The following is a 22922-nucleotide window of genomic DNA, read 5'->3' as shown; positions in this document are numbered from 1 at the left end:
ACCGGAAGTTGCTTAAAACTTCGTTTTTTTAAATGGGACACCCTGTATATTTTTACATTTTTAGATTCTACTCGATGTCTTCTTTCTTAAAATATGCAGTTTTGTAATGTTATACAGGGTAGTTTAAAAGCTAGTTACGTTTTTTTATTATTTTCGTAGCAACTTTCACACCCTGTAGAATTGTAGTAGTTGGATATCAAAAACTATATTTATGTTAAAATGATTTTTAATATAGTCTACTATTACTAAAAATTATTACTATAGCTAAATGTTCAATTTTAGTATACAGGGTTGGTCGAAACTCGGAATGAGGATTTTCTGAATTTTCTTAAATGGAACACCCTGTATTTTAGTATTGCAATGAAAAGCCATTTTATGGTACTTCTTTATTTCTTAAGCATTCCCTATACCTAAATGCTTTAATTTGTGCTTAATTGTTAATCGCGCCGAAAATGTTAACTACGTAGGTATTTTGATAGCTCAACCATTATTGGCAATTTTAAAGATCAGTCTAGATTAATATGTATTTATTTCCGAAAAATTATTTGTGATTGAACATTTTCACGGCCAACCTAATAAAATTTCACGTATTTTTTGTTGAAATTAATGTTTGGCTTGAATCACCAATAACTCACAAATTAAAGCAGTTAGGTATAGGGAATGCTTAAAGAATAAAAAAGTAGCATAAAATATCATTTCATTACAATAATAAAATATAGGGTGTTCCATTTAAGAAAACTCAGAAAATACTCTTTCCGAATTTCGACCAACCCTGTATAGTACAATTCAACATTTAGCTATACTAACAATTTTTAACAATAGTAGACTATATTAAAAATCATTTGAACATAAATAGAGTTTTTGATGTCAAACTACTACAATTCTACAGGGTGTGAATATTGCTAGGAAATTAAGAAAAAAAAACGTAATTATCTTTTAAACTACCCTGTATAACATTACAAAACCTCATATTTTAAGAAAGGAGACATCCAGGAGAATACAAAAATGTAAAAATATACAGGATGTTCCATTTAAAAAAACCAAGTTATAAGCCACTTCCGGTATAACCGGAAGTAGCAAATCGATGAAAATATTTTCATTAAAGAGATCACTCTTCAAAACCCCTTCATTCCAATTTTCATGATTCTGTTTCCTTTAGTTCTCGAGATATTTCTAATAGGACTTTTATCTGCCTCACCCTGTATAATACAAATATAATGTTTTTAAGCAAACCAAGAAACATACGATTTAGATTTAAGGTATTAGATTTAATCAATGGATTCGAATTCACCTGAAGAAAGTTTCGAATTGGCAGGTCAGATAATAGAAAATTTACGAATTGGCCGGTGTACATTTTGATTTGAAAATTTTTGTCAGTAAAAGTTACGAGTTGGCGCGTGTCCCAATAAAGAAACATTGGTAATGGGTAAGCATGTTAATGGGTATTTAATGATTTTAATATTTCCCTAATACCTGGAAATTATTATAATACCTAATTATCATAATGAGAGAAAATCAAAACCGTTATTTTTCTTATTATTTTAAAAGTTTAAAGATAGTTTAGATTTGTAATAAATACTTTTTCAGCATAAATTAATATACTATATATGAAAACCAAAGCGGTCCGTAAACTATTACCGTTTTCAACATCCTACCTTTGCAGCAACAGGAATTTCCGCGATGGCTGATTTGAAGACCAATTATAGATCACAGCTAAATATAGAAAAATAACTGAGAGCGTATATTTCTTATATTATACCCTGTTTCGATAAACTTTGCTCTGCAAAACAGGCCCAAGGAAGTCTATAATTTACATTAAACTTGTTGATGACTAATTTAGTATTCAGTGCTCTTTATAACTATAGCTCCTTATCAGTGTTCAAGTGTATTTTATTTTTCATTTTGTCAGAATTTTGTTTTGCTTTGGATTTTAGTAAATTTGTCAATATTGTCGGTGTTTTTTCTTTGATATGCTCACGGCCCCCCATTACTAGGGGGCCCCTAGGGGGGCGCCCCACAGGTTAAAAATCACTGGTGTAATTGGTACTTTCATGTTCTGCAAGCATTGCCATATATTTTTTTTTCTATAAAATAGAATGATACTCTTATATCTATGAGTGCAAAAATGAGCATTTTCCCCGAATCAATATTTCTTTCTGTTATATTTCTAATGATGTAAATATTATCGTTTATCTACCATTCTGGTCTAAGCGCTGCTTCTTCTTCTCCCAGTTCTTTTTCTAACTCTACCTTTACCCTGTTTAGAAAGAACTCAGAAATTATACAAGATATATGTATTTCTGAAACTGTTTATTTGTGGCATATATTCGATTTAGCCACAATTATTGGTGTAATTAAAATGCCCTTTTCAATTAACTAATGTTTGACGTTTCGATTTTCTCTCCGGAAATCGATCTCAGAAAAGAAAAAAAGCTATTCTGAAAAAATTCTGGGCAAATTTTATGAATCCTCATAAGCGATTTTGTTTACGAAATATGTATGTTAAAAACTAAATTCGTTTTAGGATTCGTTAGATACAATAATTAGTAGAGAAAGGCACTCGTGGGAAGACCCGTCACATGATGAACAAGAAGAATTAGAAGAGCTACCCCGTCCAATTCATGCTTGGTCTTCTTCTTCTTCGTTACCTTCACACAACGTAGTTTTGGATATAGATTCAACAACAGGTCAGTCAATTTCAAACCGTCTATTTATATTATTTTTCTAACAATTAAACGCTGAAAAAACTTTTTTCGTTACTTCTACTATGTATTTTTTTATTTATTAGTTTCCATAATAGCTTATGGAGAATTTAAGTTAAAATAGCTTAAGAAGAATTTTTTTTTCAATTCGTGGATTTTAAAATTGGTCATTAAAATAATTTTGTGAATAATAAAAGATTTTGTGCAAAAGATTTTTAGTTAGGCATATACACAGGGACATTGTATATGTATACAAATAACATGTGGTGACTTTGCAAAACTACATCGGCAAAACTGGTAGAACATTTTTTAATAATCGTCTAGCAGAACACAAAAGGACTTTCAATAACAGGAAGAAAAGATTCTATGTACGCACTTCACCTTATAGAATTATAGGTCATAATCATTCTTCTACCCTAATAACACAAAACATTCCAGGAATGTTCCTAGAAGGTACACACAGGACATTGAAAACATTCCTGGAATGTCCCCAAAAGCACACGAACGTCCCTGGAAAGTCCCAGGAAAGTGCTGTGTCAGCATTTTAAACATTCCTTGAATGTCTTGTTGGAACATTCCATGAATGTCTACGAATGTTCTTTGAACATTCACAGTATATTGTTTAGACTGAATGTCTTGTTGAAACATTCCATGAATGTTCTTAGGACATTCAAAGTATATTTTTTAGACATTCTCTGAAATATATCGTCAGTGATGTGACAATACCTCCTATATGTTTTTTCATCAGTTTTGCAGGAGACGAAAAACATTTTTTTCGGTCACCTCCTGTTTTCATACGTAAGTTTTGACTTGTTTTGTAGTAAATAGATAGTTGAATTTACTACAAAACAAATCAAAAAATATATGAAAACACGAGGTGGCCCAAACAAGTTTTTCATCTCCTACAAAATTCATGAAAAAGCGGATAGGAGGTATTGTCACATCACCGACGATATACCAGAAGTACAGTAGGAAAAATGAAAGAATACCCATGAGCGAACATATAAAACACGCTGTATTTTCCTGTCACCGTGTCACACAAAAAACTGGTCAGCACAAGTCCATGTAATACTTATTGTTACTTGCACCGGACAATTTTCTTTGTAACACGGTGACAGGAAAATACAGCGTGTTTTATATGTTCATTCATGGGTATTCTTTCATTTTTCCGACTGTATATGTAGCCATACCAAATAATACATCCTTGATAAATATAAACATTTCTATTGCACAAAATCTTGTCATATATTTTTTTCCATAATCATCACTACGATGACGATTTATTGTATTGAATTGCTCATTAGAATTACAATCTGGTCATAACTCTGACCAATGAGCAATTTTAATTTAACCTAAATTACTACTGTTCCTTAAAATGAAGAGCTTACCCATAGCGTCTCTTATCTAATCTAACAGGCACACAAGCACTATGATCTGCTTTTCTAACCGCACTATTCTAACATACACACATGCACACAAGCATTATGCTCTGTTTTTCACTATCACTCAAACTAGTTCAAAAGGCTTTGTCCTCTTCAATCTTCTAGTTTGCCCAGTAGTATCCATGAGCTGGATTTCCTCAATATTGTTGTAAGTACTTACGAAGTTGTTGCTTGTGACTTCCAACTTTACTCCAACTTTACTCCAACTTTAAAAACAAATCCAGCTGTAAAATATTTATGTGCCTGAAGGCTTTTGTATGCTTTCATCTATAATATCTATAATAGTAATTTGGTGGAATGCACTTTATGGTAAAATCCAATTCTGACTGAATTGTATATGGATCTAAATCCCCAATTATTTTCAGCTTCAATAAATATCTAAAACAATAAAAGAAATAATGTTATTGCTTGCAAAATTCATCAATATTAATAAATATCAGAGAAAAATGAACATTGATAAAAATTGTTTGCCCTACCTTTCTCCAAACATCTGGTGTCTCCAATAATAATTTCCTTAAATAATCACTTTGCAGTGTGGTAAAGTTTATAAAGTTCACAAAATACAGCGAACGAAATCCAAATGAATCCAAAATATGACGATAAACAGTGAAATGATGAAATGAAATGATATTACAAACATAACCTCTGTAACCTGTATGCCATGCATGCCAACCAAAACCCAGAAGTCATGTGGTTTGGATTGCCTAAATACATAAACACGCGCAGCAAATTTGAAAATGAATGCAAATTGAATAGTAAATGGCCTCTCTTAAAATATAGGACATTGGTAGTATGTTCATAGAATGTCTTGTGGTAACATTCCACGAATAACTTAATCAGATATTCACCGAATGTTCCTTGAATGTCCAGTACATTCAAACATTAATAGAACTTTGATAGTACATTCCTGAAATGTTTTGTGTTGTTAGGGTAATAACCAGTTGAAAATTCTCTATATTAAAATTATAGGCCTTAAGCTTCCTTAATAGAATTTATGGAAATTAATAAATTAAAAATGCAGATTTAATACTGAAGGACCAACTTGACAGCTCCCCCTCCTGAACTTATTCATTTAAAGACTATGCAGTGTAGATGTATAGTAAAAATGCATCATTTGAGAAAGGCGCTCTGCAGAAATAGCTGTAGTGACACCAATTTGTAATAAATTTTGTGGAAATACTTTTTTTTTCGTGGAATTTATGGCTTTGGTGAGAACCAATTAGCCAGACTATGTTAGATTGAATAATTATTGTGTAAATTGTTTCATAGTATCGAACTTGGGCATGATGTATTCATTTGTTTTGTTAGTAATATGTAGCATATGTAAGGTGTTTAATTTCTTTTTTTTTTTTTTTTTCTTCACAGCGCTAGGGCATCAACCCGGTTCAACACTCCGGAGGTTTCAGCCCTCTTTGTGTGTGTGTTTTTTGTTTTATTTTTTTAATTATTTACTTATTTCTTTATTTTTTTTATATTTTTTTATTTTAATTGGTTTATTAATTTTTTTTTGTAATCACAATTTTTTTTCTGTAATAATGCTTTACATTTAGTTTCTTTCGCAGAATTGCTTACAAAATTGGTTAGTAATTTTACAGTTTTAGTTTACAATTTATGATGTGTTGATGAAGTACATAAAGTATATCATTATTTCCTGAAAAAATAATACAATTTAGGTCTATTGGAAGGTTTATCTTGTAGTGAATTAAGTTTTTATATAGTTTGTTAATGTTTACATTATTTATTGGACATTCAAGTAAAACATGTACCAATGTACCCATTTTACTACAACTACAAAGTGGATCGTCTTTAATTTTCATTTTGTGCTTATACTAAGGTGTTAGTGTATGGTTAGCACGTATTCGATTTATTGTGGCGACAAAGTTTCTGTTTGGTATTTTGCGAAACCATGGTTTTCTGGGGATTCTTTGCTGGTGTTTACAAAAGTTTGTTCCGGTTGTTGATGCACTGTATAGGTGATACCACATCTCATTTATTTTGTTTCTTTGATTTAAGAATAAACCGGACGGGGGTAGTTCAAGATTTAGTCCTTCTCCTGATGTTGAGGCTGTTTTTGCTAAGGCATCCACCATTTCATTACCTGTTATACCTGCGTGTCCCTTTACCCATAGATATATGACGGCTTTATTCTTGATGCGTATCTCATTATGTAAATACAGGATTTTTGCTTCAATATGATTAACAACTGATCTATTTATTTTAACATTTTTAAGTTTATCTACTGCACTTTTGCTGTCCGTACTATTATGAATTTGTCGTGGTTAGAGCCCGAGTATGTATTTCATAGCTTGCACTATTGCTGATAGTTCTGCAGTGTATATGGAAGCCTCCTTTGGTAAAATAAATTTTTTGTCAGTATTTCCCTCAAAATGGTAAAAGGCACAACTGGCATATTCTTTTGACTTTGATCCATCAGTGAATATAGAATTATAGTTTGGCCAGTATTTGTTTTTTGTTTCGTTGAACTTTGTTTGACTTCTTGACTTTCAAAATAGTAGGTGCTAATTTCACGTGAAAAAATTTGTTCAGGTGAGTAAATTAAAACCGGGGGGAGTTGGTTGGAATAGACTATATCTGTAATGTCAGCTATTTCTGAGAAAGTTTCTACTATGAGGGGGTTTTCTTGAAGTGCCAGTATCTATGGGTCAAAACTTGAACTGTTAGTGACTGTATACTATTGAGGTAAGAAGTTTTTTTGGAAATGGTTTTTATCATGAATTTTCTGCTCAATAGTTGTCTTCTTAGTTTAAGAGAAGGTTCCACGGCTTCAGCTTGTATAATGTTTATGGGCGTTGACTTAAGATATCCCAGGCAAACTCTTAAGCATTTATTTTTTGTATCTCGATTTTATTTAGATGTGTATCTGCTGTTGTTCCATAGAGTTGACTTCCATAATCCATTATTGATCGTACCATTGTTTTGTAGAATAGTAAAGCCGTATTTGGATCTTCTCCCCACTTTGCTTTACAAAACGCTCTTAAAATATTTATAGAATTACTTGTCTTTTTGATAATTTGGTGGATACAGTCCTTCCATAATAGTTTTCTATCTAGATGCCGACCAAGATATTTTACAGAGTTACTAATACAGAGTTTATATTTTCCTATTGTTAATTGTCTTTGATAGTTGTCGGCAGACAAAAATTTGGCGGCAGACGAACGAAAAACAAAAACAATATCCTGCCAACATCACAGATCACAAACAGAAATCTTATCTATACGTAAACATACGATGGGAACAAATAAAGGTTCTTCTCAGAACCAACTGAGATCTCGGACCGTGTATCCGAGTCTGTCACCTTAACATCGAGGGCATAAGCCAGGCAAAATGCCAAGTGTTGCAAAAAATCCTACACGATAACGACATTGACCTGGTTGCCATACAAGAGACCCATACTGAAGACAAAGTCCAGCTTGATTTAAGGGGAAAGATACCTGGCTACGATTTACTGGGAGCCACCTATGATAAACATTACGGCGTCGCAACCTACATTCGCTGCAATATAGAAAATGGTTTCCTACTTTCTGCTTCCAATGAAAATAATATACATGAAGTAGTCACCAAGATTGGAGATATTACCGTAGTTAACATATACAAACCTCCAGCCACTACATGGAACCCAGAAGTGCTAAAGACTCATCCACATCCTACTATATACATCGGCGACTTCAACAGCCACCACGAAATGTGGAAGTACACCACGAATGATGAAAATGGGGAGGCACTAGTAGAATGGTCCGAAGAGCAAAACACATACCTAGTTTTTGATGCCAAAGACAGAGGAACATTTAAATCAGCTGCATGGAGAAAAGAATATAACCCAGACCTATGTTTTGTCTCAAAAGATACCAATGACAGACCACTAACAACTGCGAGAAGTGTCCTTGCAGACTTCCCACATACTCAACATCGTCCGGTGCTTATCACCATCGGAATATCAATTCCAATAATTAGATCATATCCTCGACCCAGGTAGAATCTTAGAAAAGCAAACTGGAAGAAGTTCTCTGAACAACTAGACCGGACCTTGAGCTGGGTCCCTCCAACCAGCAAACATTATGAGAGGTTTGTGGGCGCAGTAATAAGCACTGCCAAGAAAACCATCTCTAGGGGGTATCGCAAAGAATATGTGCCTGGATGGACTGAAACATGTGAAGACTTAAACACGAAGTTTCTCGAAAGTGGTGACCGAGAAATAGCCGATGAGCTTTTACACAACATCGATACAGCTAGACGCCAAAAATGGATAAAGACTGTCGAAAACCTTGACTTCAAAAAATCAAGCCGGCAGGCATGGTCCTTGTTGCGGAAAATTGGAGGAGCTAACCAGCTGGAATCCAGAGAGTCTAAAATGTCTCCTAACAAGGTTGCCTCCCATATAGTATCTCTATCCAGAGCTCCACGAGATCGAACACATACTACCAACGTGAAAAGAGACTTAAGGGCATTAAAACAAATGAACAGAACGAACTCCGAATATTCAGCAAGAATACTTATTTCTGAAATCACACATGCGCTGTAAGAAATGAAATCAGGTAAAGCACCTGGCTTTGATGGTATCCATCCAGAGTTCTTGATACACAGTGGTGCATACACGAAACAGTGGCTTGCAATGTTCTTTAATGATATACTTCAGTCAGGTAACATTCCTTTCTCACTTAAGCGAACAAAGATAATTGCAATTCCGAAACCGAGCAAATCAAACGATAAGCCAGAGAACTACCGCCCCATAGCTCTACTCAGCATGGTATATAAACTATTAGAAAAGCTTCTCCTCAACAGAATTAGTCACAGGATACTAGAAAATGTCCCCATTGAACAAGCTGGCTTCCGCCCTCATCGAAGCTGTACGGACCAAGTGCTGTCATTAACAACTTTTATAGAAGCTAGTTTTCAAAAGAAACAAAAGACAGCAACAGTATTTATAGATCTAACAGCAGCATATGATACTGTTTGGAGACAGGGATTAATATATAAACTGGCCCGCATTATCCCCTACAGAAAGATAATTAACCTCATTGACAACATGCTGACCAACAGAGCCTTCCAGGTTATAATGGGAAAGGAGACGAGTAGACAGATGAAACTTAACAATGGTCTTCCACAGGGTTCTGTCCTTGCCCCTTTACTTTTCAGCCTCTATATTGCTGACATGCCTGAAACCGAATCTCGGAAGTTTGGATATGCTGACGACTGGACCCTTGCAACAAGCCACCAATCTTTAGAAACTACAGAAATCACTCTCACGAATGACTTATCCATCCTCAGCGAATACCTTAAGAAATGGAGACTACAGCCAAGTACTACAAAAACTGAAGTATCAGCTTTTCATCTAAACAACAAGTTGGCACACAGAGAATTGCGAGTGTATTTTAATAACAAGCTGTTAAAACACAATAAATACCCGAAATACCTTGGGGTTACTCTAGACAGAACGCTCACATTCAGAGAACACCTGACGAAAACAGCAGCAAAATTGAAAACACGCAACAATATAATACAGAAACTCTGCGGCACTACATGGGGGTCCACAGCATCAACATTAAGATCCTCTGCTCTTGGCCTGATATATCCGGTGGCAGAATACTGTGCTCCAGTGTGGCTAAATAGCAGGCATACCCACCTGGTCGACACCCAACTAAACCGTACTATGCGTATGATAACAGGCACAATTAAGCCCACCCCTACAATGTGGCTACCTACCCTTAGTAATATAGCACCACCCAACCTACGCCGCGAACATGCATTGGTTAAAGAATATAACAAAATAATGGACAGTCGCCAGCTTCTAGTCCACAACGACTTCCCCGATATTCTTGTAAACCGTCTCCGATCCAGGTTACCCCCTATACAATCTGCTCAAGCGCTGCAGCAATCCAACTTTGACTTAAATACCCGATGGAGAGAAGATTGGGAAAGTAGGACAGATCCGCATTACCATAGTCTACCGGACATCATAGGGAAACCTGTCGAATTTGAACGTCCCCGTAAGATTTGGGCAGCCCTTAACCGAATTCGAACAAACTGTGGAAGATGCGCCGACTCCCTCCACAGATGGGGTAAACTCCCCTCGCCTTCTTGTGACTGCGGCGCTGCAAGACAGACGATCAGTTACATTGTTCAGGACTGCCCACGCAGAGCATACACAGGCGACCCTATAGACTTTGTAATGGCAACCGAAGGGTCAATCGAATATATAAAAAAATTGGACATCTGTTTGTGATGCATTGTATAATGCATAAATCTAAATATATTCTGTGATATACTTAAGCCATACGCTAAATAAAAATTTGATAGTTGTTTCTGTTTCTAGAGAAAATATATATATTGGTTTTGGACTCGGATATGGAAAGTCCCATGTTGTCTAGACATTTTTGGATTTCTGTAAATTCAGTGCTGATATTTTCTATACATTTGTCCTCTGATTTGCTACTGGTGTAAATAACAACATCATCGGCGTATTGAATAATTTTGGACTTTTGTGATATAATATTTTCTATGTCCATTGTGTACAGGCTGTAGAGGATTGGGCTCAGGATTACCTTGTGGTAATCCAGATTTACATATTCTTGATTCCGAAATTTCTTGATTTATCTTTAAAGAAACTGATCGATTAGAGTAAGCTGATTTAATGAAGTTGGCAAAGGAGGTTGGTAGACCAGTATTGATGAGATTCTCTTCTAGTATATTTATTTGAACATTATCATATGCTGAAGTTATATCCAAAAATGTGGCCAAAGTGCTGTATTTGTGTGTGAATCCTAGATAGATGTCATTTACTAGTATCGTTAGGGGCTCTAAGGAAGATCTTCCCTTTCTTAAAGCATATTGTGAGTCAGGTAATATTTTTTCATTTTCTAGCCAATATTCAAGCCTGTTCTTTATCATTCTTTCCATGATTTTAAATATACACGATGATAAGGCTATGGGTCTATATGAATCTGCATTTCCATTCTGTTTTCCAGGTTTTTTGATAGGTACTATGATGTATTCTTTCCACATCGGTGGAAAAGGAATCCTATTTATCCAAATCGAATTGAACAATTCCAACAGGGCTTTCTTATGGTCTAAGGGCATTTTATGCAACATATTGTATGAAATGTTATCCGCCCCGGGAGATTTATTATTTGTTGATTTAATGCAATGATCGAATTCCCATAATTGAAATAGCGATTGAAGAACAGAAGTGTGAATATTTACGGTAGCTATTTGTTGAGTAATGTTGTTTTCAACCCATGGAGGTGAGATTTTTGTGTGGAATTCGCTTATCCAGTCTTCTTTGGGGTTTATTGGGGTTTATTTCCTTGTTTTCGATTTTTATATCGGTTTACCTTGTTCCACACTTCTTTAATTGGTGTATTTTGATTTAGATTTTGGCAAGAATTTATCCAGCTTTTTTCTTGGTTTCTTTAAAAGTTTTTTAGCTATTGCATCAAGACTTTTATATTCTGTTAGATTATTAATATTTGGAGCCTGTGTGTAGGTTAAGAAAGCTTGTTTTCTTGCTTAAGCAGCTATGTTACAGGTTTCGTTCCACCAGTCCTTGAGCAATGATTTCTATTTTGTGTGTTTGATTTTCGTAAGTGAATTTCTTTGTTAGCAGCTTTGTTAATATTGTCGATAATGCCCATTAGTAATGATTTTGGTTCTGTTGCTTCAAGTGTAGCGGTGTATACATCCCAATTAGCAGCCTTGAGTCTCCATATATTATGTTTTGTCTGTTTAATTTGCGCAAGCGGGATATTCCTTCCAAATTGTATGTGTATTGGTAAGTGGTTAGAGCCATAAGGTTCTTTTAAAGTAGACCACGTAATTAGTTGTGTCAGATCCTGTGTACAGAGGGTCAAGTCTACAGCTGACTTTTTATTGTTTGCTAATGTAGGTGATCCGTCGTTCATAATTACTAGGTTGCATTGTTCGATAGCTTCCAAAAGAATCTTGCCATAGATGTCGTCATATCCATCGTTCCATGCCAAACTATGTGCGTTAAAGTCGCCCCCAATTATGAATGGTTTTGGAATTTGTTCCAAAAAGTTAGTCCACTGTTGTAATGATATTCTAGTTCTCGGTTTAAAGTATACTAAAACGAAGTAAATTTTTTTATGTATATATGGAAAATTAACCGAGATACAAGTATGCTCAAAGTTGATTGTAGTTGAAATTGAGACTTCTTGGTATATTAAGTCTGATTTTAATAAAATGGCAGAACCGCCGTACCCGTCGTCCCGGTCGCAGCGAATATTGTTGAAGCCTTTAAAATTGTAATATTTTTCTGCTATAAACCATGTTTCCGATAGAAGTGCAACGGAGTAGTTGCCCCTATCTAGTAGATATTCCAAGTTATTTTTATTAGAAACTGCCGAACGGCAGTTCCATTGAAGAATATTTATTGACTGATGGTTGGTGTCTGAGAATGTGATGACGTGTTTCCATTTATAGTTAATTTGACTAAGTTTTCGAGTTCTTCCTTATTTACATTTATACTTTTTGTTACTAAAACTTTTGAGACAATTTCTATAACTAACTCTAATATTGAATTTATCATGCTCAAGTCTGAAGGAGATGCAACTGGATTATTATTAATATTTCCCTTATAGTTAATAATTTCTAATATTCCTCCCGTAGGTAATTGAGATCTAGGGGAAGATATAATTTCATTATGTAAAATTAATGTTGGATCTGGACTATTTGGTCTCTGTCTTTTAAATGTTCGAGAATTTGTACTATTTGAATTATTATTGTAGAATATATTATTAGTTGACATTTTGTTAATTGAATTTAATGGGAGTTGGGTGGGTGTATAATTATTGGGATTTAATAGAGGGAAAGTTTTGAGGCAGGAGAGGTTTGTAGTTTGTTCCGTATTAATGGATGTTACTTTTGCATAGGAGTTTCTGGGGAACTGTTTGTTAGCGTCTTGATAACTAATATTATTGGAAGACATAGCGTCTTTAATAAGTTTTTGACGCTGAAATTCTTGACACGCGCTTAAGTTTGTAGTAAAATGATCTCCCGAACAATTAAAACATTTTGGAGTGAGATCAGTCTTTTTACATTCTTTTGAGTTGTGGGATTCTTGACATTTATCGCACCTAGCCTTGCTCTTACACTGCCCACCTGTATGTCCGAATCGAAGACAATTAAAGCATAATATATCGCACCTTTTGTTTATACGGTTCGACTTCCTTTAGTACCTTGTTAATTGTTATATATTTTGGTAGCACTTGTGACTTAAAACTAACTATACATGTTTTTGTTGGAATGTATTGAGTACCGTTTATATCTACTTGCCTCCGATTTAATCTTGTGACTTGAAGGACTTCAAATTTACAGTGTAAATAGTACATTTTGATTCTCTTCTTAACATACTCTACTGAAAATTCTGTGGAAATATCTTTTATTACGCCCTGTCTAACTAAAAGAAACTTAGGAATGTATATGTCTAAATTATTTTTTGTAAATATTACTTCATTTTTTTTAGATATGATATAGTTAGCCGATTTATAATCTTTAAATTTAATACGTATTTTATTTCTCCCTACTGCGTCAATGTTTACAATTTTTTCATCAATTTCTTTAAAATTTGTGATAATAATGTCATCTATCCTTAACGCGTTTAATCTGCCTTGAAAATCGGGTGAATTATTTTCTAAATAAACTTAAAAAGGTCCTAGATCGTTTTGTCGGTAAAGAAATTCCCCCCTTTTTTTCCTACTTCTTTATTTATGGTATTTGTTATTGAAGTTTGTACATTAGCAAAGTCATTATCGATAATGGGTTTATTATTAACAAGTTTTGTGGTACTTATCTGTGTAACCGGAACAAGATTTTGAAATCCTAACAGCTCCTCCTTTGAAGATGTTGCATGTTCTGTATCCATTTGGGTTTCTAAAACATTTTTATCGGGGGCGTCGCCCCCGCTAACTGCACTCATAAGTTTTTAACGTCTTTATTTCGATTTCGCTTTTTTATTTGGTGTAATTAATTTACTTTTAAAGTTCACAAAATATTTATTTATATACCTAATTTATAAACACCAGTTTTAAAAACAAGCTTCTTTCCTACGCACGTCTGACTACCACGACGAATGAAGGCTGAATGTATCAAGTAGCGGTCAATCCCATCAATAGGGAACTTGCATAATACAGATATATTAGCATCCTTCTACGATTAAGAATGCTAAGAGGCTACGTATTTAACAGGCTATTATACGGTGTAGAACAACATAACAACAGTACGGTGTACCCTCTCAAACAGAACAACATAAAAATATTGAAAATTTTGTGATGTGGTGCTACCGTCCAATACTGAAGATAAGTTGGGTTGAAAGAGTCACAAACTTTGAAGCAATACGAAGGATAGGAAAAAGACCCAGAAATTTTGTTAACGATAAAACGAATAAAATTCGAATATTTGAGTCACCTTATGAGAGGACATAAATACGCATTACTTCAAAATATAATGCAAGGAAAAATAGAAGGAAAACGGAATTCAGGCCGTAGGAGAATGTCATGGTTGCGGAATTTGAGAGAGTGGTTTGACTGCACCACTAATGAACCTTTTAGGTCAGCTGTAAACAAGGTCAGGATAACCTTGATGATTTCCAATCTCCGATAGAAGTGGCACAAGAAGAGGAGGGCATTTTTGTTTTATTTCACAATGTCGTTCAGTTTGGTGTAAAAATAAGATTTCCAAAATTTAACGACTCAAAACCTCATAGCAACTTAGAAGTAAAAATTTAAAATCTTCTGTGTTTTTAGATCATTTAAAACTATGGAAAAAGCGCGCTAACCCGTGTGACGTCATATCATAGTATTTTATGATGACTTGATGACAATTCTCATTATGACAATATAAAAAATATACCAGTTTGTTTAGATCGGAGTTTAATACAGATTTTGAAAAGACTATTGAATTGTGTATGTGTTAACTATGGAAAATAAAAGTAAATGCTATGATTGTTGTTTAGTACCATTGTTTAACCCGCCATTACACGCGCTATGAGGGAATCCCTCACCATATTTGTTTATAACCAATGAAATCGTGGAAACTAATACGATAACCTTAAGCACCCAGGAATGCCTTTAGCATGGTTCATGAGAGGGTATGAAAAAGTTATAGAATATTTCTGGCGGTCAGTGTGCTGTGTGATAGTTGAAAGAAGAGACATCCCTCTTCAAGTGAGGGAATTCCTCACTGCGCGTGCAATCACGGTGAAATCACGTTTCTGTTATCTCAAAGAAACTTTTAGGTTTTTATTTAATATTTAGGTAGGTTTAATTAAAGTATTATTGTTTGGATTAGGTTAGGAACAGTGGCACACCGAGCGGGGGGTTTAGGGGTTAAAATCCCACCCAGAGCATATAGAAATATATATCAAAGAAAGTAGGAAAATGTAACTTGTCTTTTACAAATAATACAAAAAACTTTTGGTGCCCAAGCTAACCCCCCCCCCCCCAAGAGGAAAATTCTAGGTGCGCCACTGATTAAGAATCCATTTTTAAATTTACCTATTCTAATTGGGAAATGAGCCACAATTTAACTTAAAAAATTGATTTTATTGACGTTTCGAATTCCACCTCGGACGTCGTTATCAAAATACAAAATATTAATAGTTAATTACATAAATACCACAAAGAAATAGCTTCAGAACAGTTTTTAATTTTAATTTGTATTTTTAGTAAAATGAATTCGCGTAAAAAACGTTAATTTCTTCAGTGGCTTGCTGAAATTGAAAATTAAGAAAACTTGCTTTTGATCTATGTATATTATTTTTACTTTTGTTTTGTTAAATTAATAAAAAAAATTGGTATACGAGACTTTCTATAATATGTGAGTACAACCCATTTTATATTTATACATGTTGACATTAATTCTTCCTCAAAATAAGTCGAACTTATGTAGGTGAGGGCGACGCTCATACGCGTGCAACCACGTCCGAATAGAAGACGCGTGTAACGGCGGGTTAAAAGTACAACCATCAAAACTCCTAATACAATATATTACCAGTCGATAAGAAATGTCGCAAGTTCATTTCGAAAGGTCGCTAAAAAATTCTAGTTTATTCTTCAGGTCTTCATGTATAAGAAAATAAGTGTGTAATGTAGGTATTTAATGTCTGTTGTCTGCTTAAATAGTTTTTTAACAAATTAAGTGTATTTTGAACAAAAAGAAAATATACCCTTTGGTATATATTGGTAGCTATAAATTATAGATTAAATGATATTTACCTATAATACAATATCTTTTTGGAACTGCTTTTACTACAAACTAAAACTACAAACTATAAACTAAAAACTTAAAGTAAACTAATCATAATAAAATAGATTTATGTTCACAATGGGTAAGATATTATACCACTCTTTAGAAAAACCCTCTTCGGTAATTTTAAAAAAATTGTCTTAACAAAAACACTCAAATACTTTGAAATATATAATAGTAGGTACAGAGCAATAGCAACTATCTAAATATTTTATAAAACTAAGACACATCATAACATGATTATTTTACAACAAATGAATTAAAATTATAATGACATAACGTCACTACTAATGAGGGATGTTTTTGGATGGCTACTATAATTTACTATATTTATTTTTCTAGTATAATTACTATAATTTTCTCTTGATTTTATTCGTCTTTAGAGGCCAAACGAAACACAAAAATAATTTTTATTCTTTGATATATTATGTTTTACTTGATATTCCGTTGTGATTTATAGCATATTTTAGAATTTAAAATTTTATTCAAGTTCCCTATTTTTAGCCATTTATTTACCTTATGTATGCAAATAGTTAACTATGTGATGATCTTGTTCAATGTGATGTTCTCAAGTAACACAATACAGTCAAGGTTCTCTTTATAAGACATTTTTATTTAAAATCAAGACGTACAAAAGTTAAGATAATTAGCCTTAATTACTCGTTAATTTTATTAATATTTACAATCTACGTATCGGACTTTCGGTCTCTATCGATGTGACGATATTTGATACTTGAATGAATAATACCGACGATTGCGTGGATTAGGAATTACATTTATTTATTAATATGAAATGGACGTTAAGGAGAGGACATCTCACTCACCGCGCCAGACATGTAAGGATAAGGATAGGGTAAATGCAACCGTCGAAATCGTTCAACGTACCAAGAAGACGCGGCTTGGAGGGTTATGGAAAATGATCGGGATATACTTAACTCACCTCTTATACCTTGTTATTGTTTAACGCACGTTCAACGCACCGACAATAATAATCCCACTAGGCTTTTCGTTACGTCTTTTATACTGTCAAAGACAATATAAAAACACGTTTTGCTTAATACATTGGCGTACTCGAGACTATAAAATTGTATTCACAAGGGGGGTCACACCCCCTCTCTCAAAAAAAAATTTGGAACAAAAGTTTAGCTATATACCTAACTACAACTTAAAACTCTGAAAAAAGAAAAAAAAACGTATTTCTGAAAATTAAACTAAACTTGTGTCACTCCCAGTTTTATGTACTAACACCCGTACTAACGTTTGTACCGGATGCGCATTGTCCTGGTGGGAGTCACTCTTAGGCGGTATGATTCTTTCTCTCTTAGGTTAGGTGGCAGTAGCGACTGGAGTGGCATGGAATTTTGAGTGACTCCTTTGGTTTCTTTGGCTTATGCAGTTCCGTCACCCCTATATGTTTTTCCTCACTTGATTCGCTTCGAGCGTCGAATCTCTGAACGGCCTCCATAATATTAAAGGGCTGTCAGGAAGGGGGCTCATCGTTATTGGAATTTCTAGAATGTCGATGGGATCTTTCACTCCATCTGTGTTATAATTTCCTGTATATAGAGGGCTTTTTAACATACAATCTCGCCCTGGAGTGACTGGAAGCGATCTCTCAGGGTTGTCTGGTAGAGGGCTCATTATAGTTGGAATTTCGAGGATGTCTTCCATTGTGATATCTTTGTAATACAAACATGTCGTTTTATAACTTGTATGATGAGTGTGATCATGAGGTTTGTTGTTGGGTTAAGGGAGTGAATGGAATCATGTATTACCGTCGTGAGCCGGTTTCATATCTTTAATGTGAACTTTGTTAATTGTTTTTCCCGTTGAGTCCTTTAACTGAAAAATTACTTTGGATAGTACTTTGTGAAGAGTACCGGAGAATTTGGGAGCTAATTTGGCGTCCATTTGTTTGCCGGCGTATAAATGTTTTAATCTTTTTTCATGACTCTGTCTCCGATTTTCGGTGTCCACTCTCTGCGGCGTAGAATATAGTAGCGGTTTTGTGATGCAAACGCTTTGGCCAAATTGATTCTTACTAGTTCGAAAGTTTCTCTTAATTTATTCAATTTGTACGTTGGTGGAGTTGTGTCGGGCGGATCAGGCGCTTCTATAATTTTACTGGGTATGTCTAGTTCGTGTCCAAAATTTAAAAATTCTGTAGAGAATCCGGTGGAGTCGTGTTTTGCTGAGTTGTTTGCCAAAGTCAATTCTGGGATGTATGTGTCCCATTTCTTGTGATTGTTGTCGAAGAATTGAGCAATCATTGTCTTGATTACCCTGTTTGTTTTTTCTACTGTAGGGAATATGGCGGAGTGTCGAGTTTTTCGATGTTGAATTATTTCATTAGACTTCTGAATTCTCTGTTCTCGTACGAAGTGGCATTATCTGATATGAGTTTGGTTGGACATCCAAATTTCATTATCACTTTGTTTTTTAGCGCTTGACATACAACGCTACCTGTGGCACGCCTTACGGGAACAATTTCTACCCATTTCAAAAAAGTGTCTTGGAAAACGATTGCGCAGAAGGTTTGTACATTTGACAGCTGTGACCACTGACGAATTTTGCGATGTCGCTAAACATGTTTAGCCAGTAATATTTTCGTGCCAGTCTTGCTATTGTTTTGGGCTATACTTATAGTCCTGTCGCCAGGGGGGGTACAACGGCCTCGTTAATTCAGATGGACTTACCCAAATTTTTTTTATGTATTTTGACCCGTAGAACACGAATTTTTTGGGTAACAGTTGATCCGGATGTCGATAAGATTGTTATAGACCAAGAACTTGAGGAATCAAATAACAGCGATTTTTGGCAAAACAAAACAATATTTTGTATTTTTTGGGTCATTTTAAGCAAAAAATATTTCTACAAGTTTTTTAGTAGGATGCACAGTTTTCGAGATAAACGCGGTTGAACTTTCAAAAAATCGAAAAACTGCAATTTTTAAACCCGAATAACTTTTGATTAAAAAATAAAATAGCAATTCTGCTTAGCGCCTTTGAAAGTTCAAGTCAAATTATGTCGGTTTTGATTATTTGCATTGCTAAAAGTTTATTGTGTTATTGCTAAACAAAGCTACAAACAACTAGTGCGTGAGTGATGTTTCTATGATTTCTCATTTAAAATCGAACGAGTAGGTAGAATAGGTACTAGTGCAATCAGGACTATTTCTACGTTACATGCGTTAAAACGCATGTAAAAGCACGGGAAACCCTACGTGTTTATAGCTTTGTTAAACAATAAAAAAATAAATTTTTACCAATGCAAATAATCAAAACCGATATAATTTGACTTAAACTTTCAAATGCGGTAAGCAGACTTGCTATTTTATTTTTTAATCAAAAGTTATTCGGGTTCAAAAATTGCAATTTTTCGATTTTTTTAAAGTTCAACCGCGTTTATCTCGAAAACTGTGCATCCTACGAAAAAACTTGTAGAAATATTTTTTACTTAAAATGGCCCAAAAAATACAAAATATTGTTTTGTTTTGCCAAAAATCGCTGTTATTTGATTCCTCAAGTTCTTGGTCTATAACAATCTTATCGACATCCGGATCAACTGTTACCCAAAAAATTCGTGTTCTACGGGTCAAAATACATAAAAAAAACTTGAGTAAGTCCATCTGAATTAACGAGGCCGTTGTACCCCCCCTGGCGACAGGACTATTAAGTTGTTTCGTGGTTTTCGGATATCAGCTGTTTGTGATTATTGGATGGAATGCATAGTTTCCACGAGTTGAATAAATATGTTCCTTTGTAGTCATATTTATCCCAGAAATGTCGGTACAGTCGATTGTATTTTACCATACATATAATCTGGAAATCGTTATGGGTTAGTTTTCACTTCTTCGAGTTTCTTCTTGTACCAATCATTTTGTAGTTATCCGAATGTAATGGTACTAATTGAGTCTACTGGTTCCCTAGAGAGGGCATCTGCTAAGTTATTTTGTGCTCCTTTGCGGTAAATGACGTGTAAATAACATAGCCCATCTGGCTAATCTTCCTGAAGGATTTTGTAGGATTTGTACGTATTTCAAAGATCGGTTACGAGTGAAAATTGATACATGGTCGCCTTTTCTCTATTCCGCATACGAAAGCTAGTAGTTCTTTTTCTGTTACACTGTAGTTTTCCTCCCCTTTTGACAAAGACCTGCTGGCGTAAGCTATGACTCGATCGTGTCCTTGTTCGTCTTTCTGGATTAGAGCTACTCCGAGACCGTAGTCTGATGCGTCTATTTGGAGAAAGAATCTCTTGCTGAAATCTGGAAAAATTAGAACGGGATCCTGAGTCAGTTTTCTCGAAAGCAATTGTTTGTTCTGTACCCCAAATCCACTTGTTTCTTTTTTAATAATTGCATTAGTGGTGCTATGTTCGTAAAATAATCGCCAATAAAACGTTTGTAACAAGATGTGGTTCCTAGGAACTTCCTTAGTTACTTGATAGATTTTGTGGCTGGCTAGTCGATGATAGCCTTAATCTTGCTTTCGTCAGTTCTGATGCTTTGCCTTTTGATTAAATGACCGAGGTATACGATTTCGTCTTTGCAGAACTTGCATTTTTCTAAGTTAATTCTTAGCTTTGCATCTTGTAATCGTTTAAATACTTGTTTTAAATCTGTGTGTGTGTGTTCTTCGAATGTTTCCGGATCCTCAGTTCCGATATTGGTAACTGTGTCGACCTTTTGTGAGCGTAAGTTTAAGACTATTCTTGATCGAGCATCGTCTAATTTACCTGTCGTATCTAAATTAAATTCTGTCATAACATTACTTAAATCCTTTTTTTTTTTAATTTATATACCCAGCCTACTGTGTCATCCGCTATTTCCAAGCCTACCGCACTTTCAGATTCCACCATATTTATAATATTTGTTCAATTCGATTAAATGTATTAAATCCTTTTAAAATAACTGCTCGGGCGTCAATGTCATGATATCGTTCAATGTGATATTTATTAATATGAAATGGACGTATAAGGAGAGGACATCTCGCTAACCGCGTCAGACATGTAAGGATAAGGATAGGGTAAATGCAACCGTCGAAATCGTTCAACGCACCAAGACGATGGGGGTTAGAGGGTTTCGGAAAATGGTCGGGATATACTTAACTCACCTCTTATACCTTGTTGTTGTTTATAATTCCCCGTTCAACGCACCGAGAATAATAATCCAACTAGGCTTTTTATACCGTCTTTTATACTATCAGAGACGGTATAAAACACACGTTTTGCTTAACCCACGAGTAGTCGCGCCGTTAGATAGAATCTCACACTTTACCTTTTTTCGCGATAACTTGATGAAAAATTTTGCAATTTTGAAAAAAATTCGTCAGTGCCTCGAGGAAGGGTGTAGTAATGCGTAGGATTTTTTTTTATTTTCTTTTTAATTTGTTTCTTCTTCTTTTTGTGGATTTTATGGCTTTGGGGAGAGCCAATTAGCTTTAATAATTGTTATAAATAATATTTCTAACATAACAAGTAATAAAAAATACTATAAAATAAAAATTTGTTGTAAATTCGTATTTAAATTCGTATTTCGAGATAGAATCTAACACGCGACTATTCACGTTACAGAAGTGAGCGCGACTACTCCTGGGTTAATAGATTGGCGTACTCTAGACGATAAAATTATATTATCGCCACAACTATTTTATTAAGATAATTTTTTTGCAGATACAGACACGGCTGGAGAGACTTCAGAACCCGAAGACACCGAATGCGATTCGACAGAATACGAAAACTCCAGCCAGAATTGGGAAATAGAACTTTTAGCTGCACAAATGAGAAAAAAACGATCAGCCAGTTTGGATCACACGATCAGTAGGCCGTTCATCAAAAAACGATTTATTAAGGGCTCATCGGTGGACCATGATTGATATTTAGTTTTATTATGTTGTGATAAGTATTTAATTTTCAGCGAAATTTCGTGGCAAAAGAAAAAGAAAAAATGTTTAGTATAAGGTGATACAAAAGATAAAAGTAATATGAAATGAAGGAAAGGTCGACTATAAGTTTAAATTTTGCCGATACATTAAAATAACTTTTTTGTGGCTTATACATTATTTATAATTCAACCAGTTAAAAACTAAACTAGCATTTTATAGCTACATTCTGTTTGTTGGTTAAAAAAGAGGAATATTACATTTTTCCCAATTAGAATACTAAATTACATTTATTGATAAAGAAATATTTATATTTTTTTATCCCAAATGGGTCAAAGTAATAATTAAACTTGAGATACCTCGAGACAAAATCGAAAAGCCATCGAGATCTGCAAATATAGCCATTAAAGCATATTTTTGACGTTTGTATTTTTATTTTTGTAGGTTGTGAGGTGGTCTTTTTCTCTTGTACATAATTTCAATATAACAGGGTTGTGGTGACCTGCACCATCGTTCAGGGATTGTACTGGCCAGATCACTCTTGTTTCGTCTCTGCTTTCGAGATACCTAATTAATACTCTTCGGTTTCTGTTAGTAGTTCTCTCTTAGGCATCCTA

General features: G+C 34.5%; 1 protein-coding gene across 1 annotated transcript in view; it reads left to right on the top strand.

Moving 5' to 3' along the window:
* LOC126882573 (uncharacterized) overlaps nt 1–22547 on the top strand; it is a 481344-nt gene extending 458797 nt beyond the window's left edge. Inside the window, exons 22-23 of the mRNA XM_050647545.1 lie at nt 2525–2687; nt 22103–22547. Of these exons, the coding sequence (XP_050503502.1) occupies nt 2525–2687; nt 22103–22299 (360 nt within the window). The 3' untranslated portion in view covers nt 22300–22547. The remainder of the gene's footprint in view (nt 1–2524; nt 2688–22102) is intronic.
* The last annotated feature ends 375 nt before the right edge of the window (nt 22548–22922 follow it).

Source organism: Diabrotica virgifera, chromosome 3 (assembly GCF_917563875.1).
Source record: "Diabrotica virgifera virgifera chromosome 3, PGI_DIABVI_V3a".
Lineage (NCBI taxonomy): Eukaryota > Metazoa > Arthropoda > Insecta > Coleoptera > Chrysomelidae > Diabrotica > Diabrotica virgifera.
The sequence above is the reverse complement of the archived record's forward strand: the minus strand, read 5'-3'. Positions and strand labels throughout refer to the sequence as shown.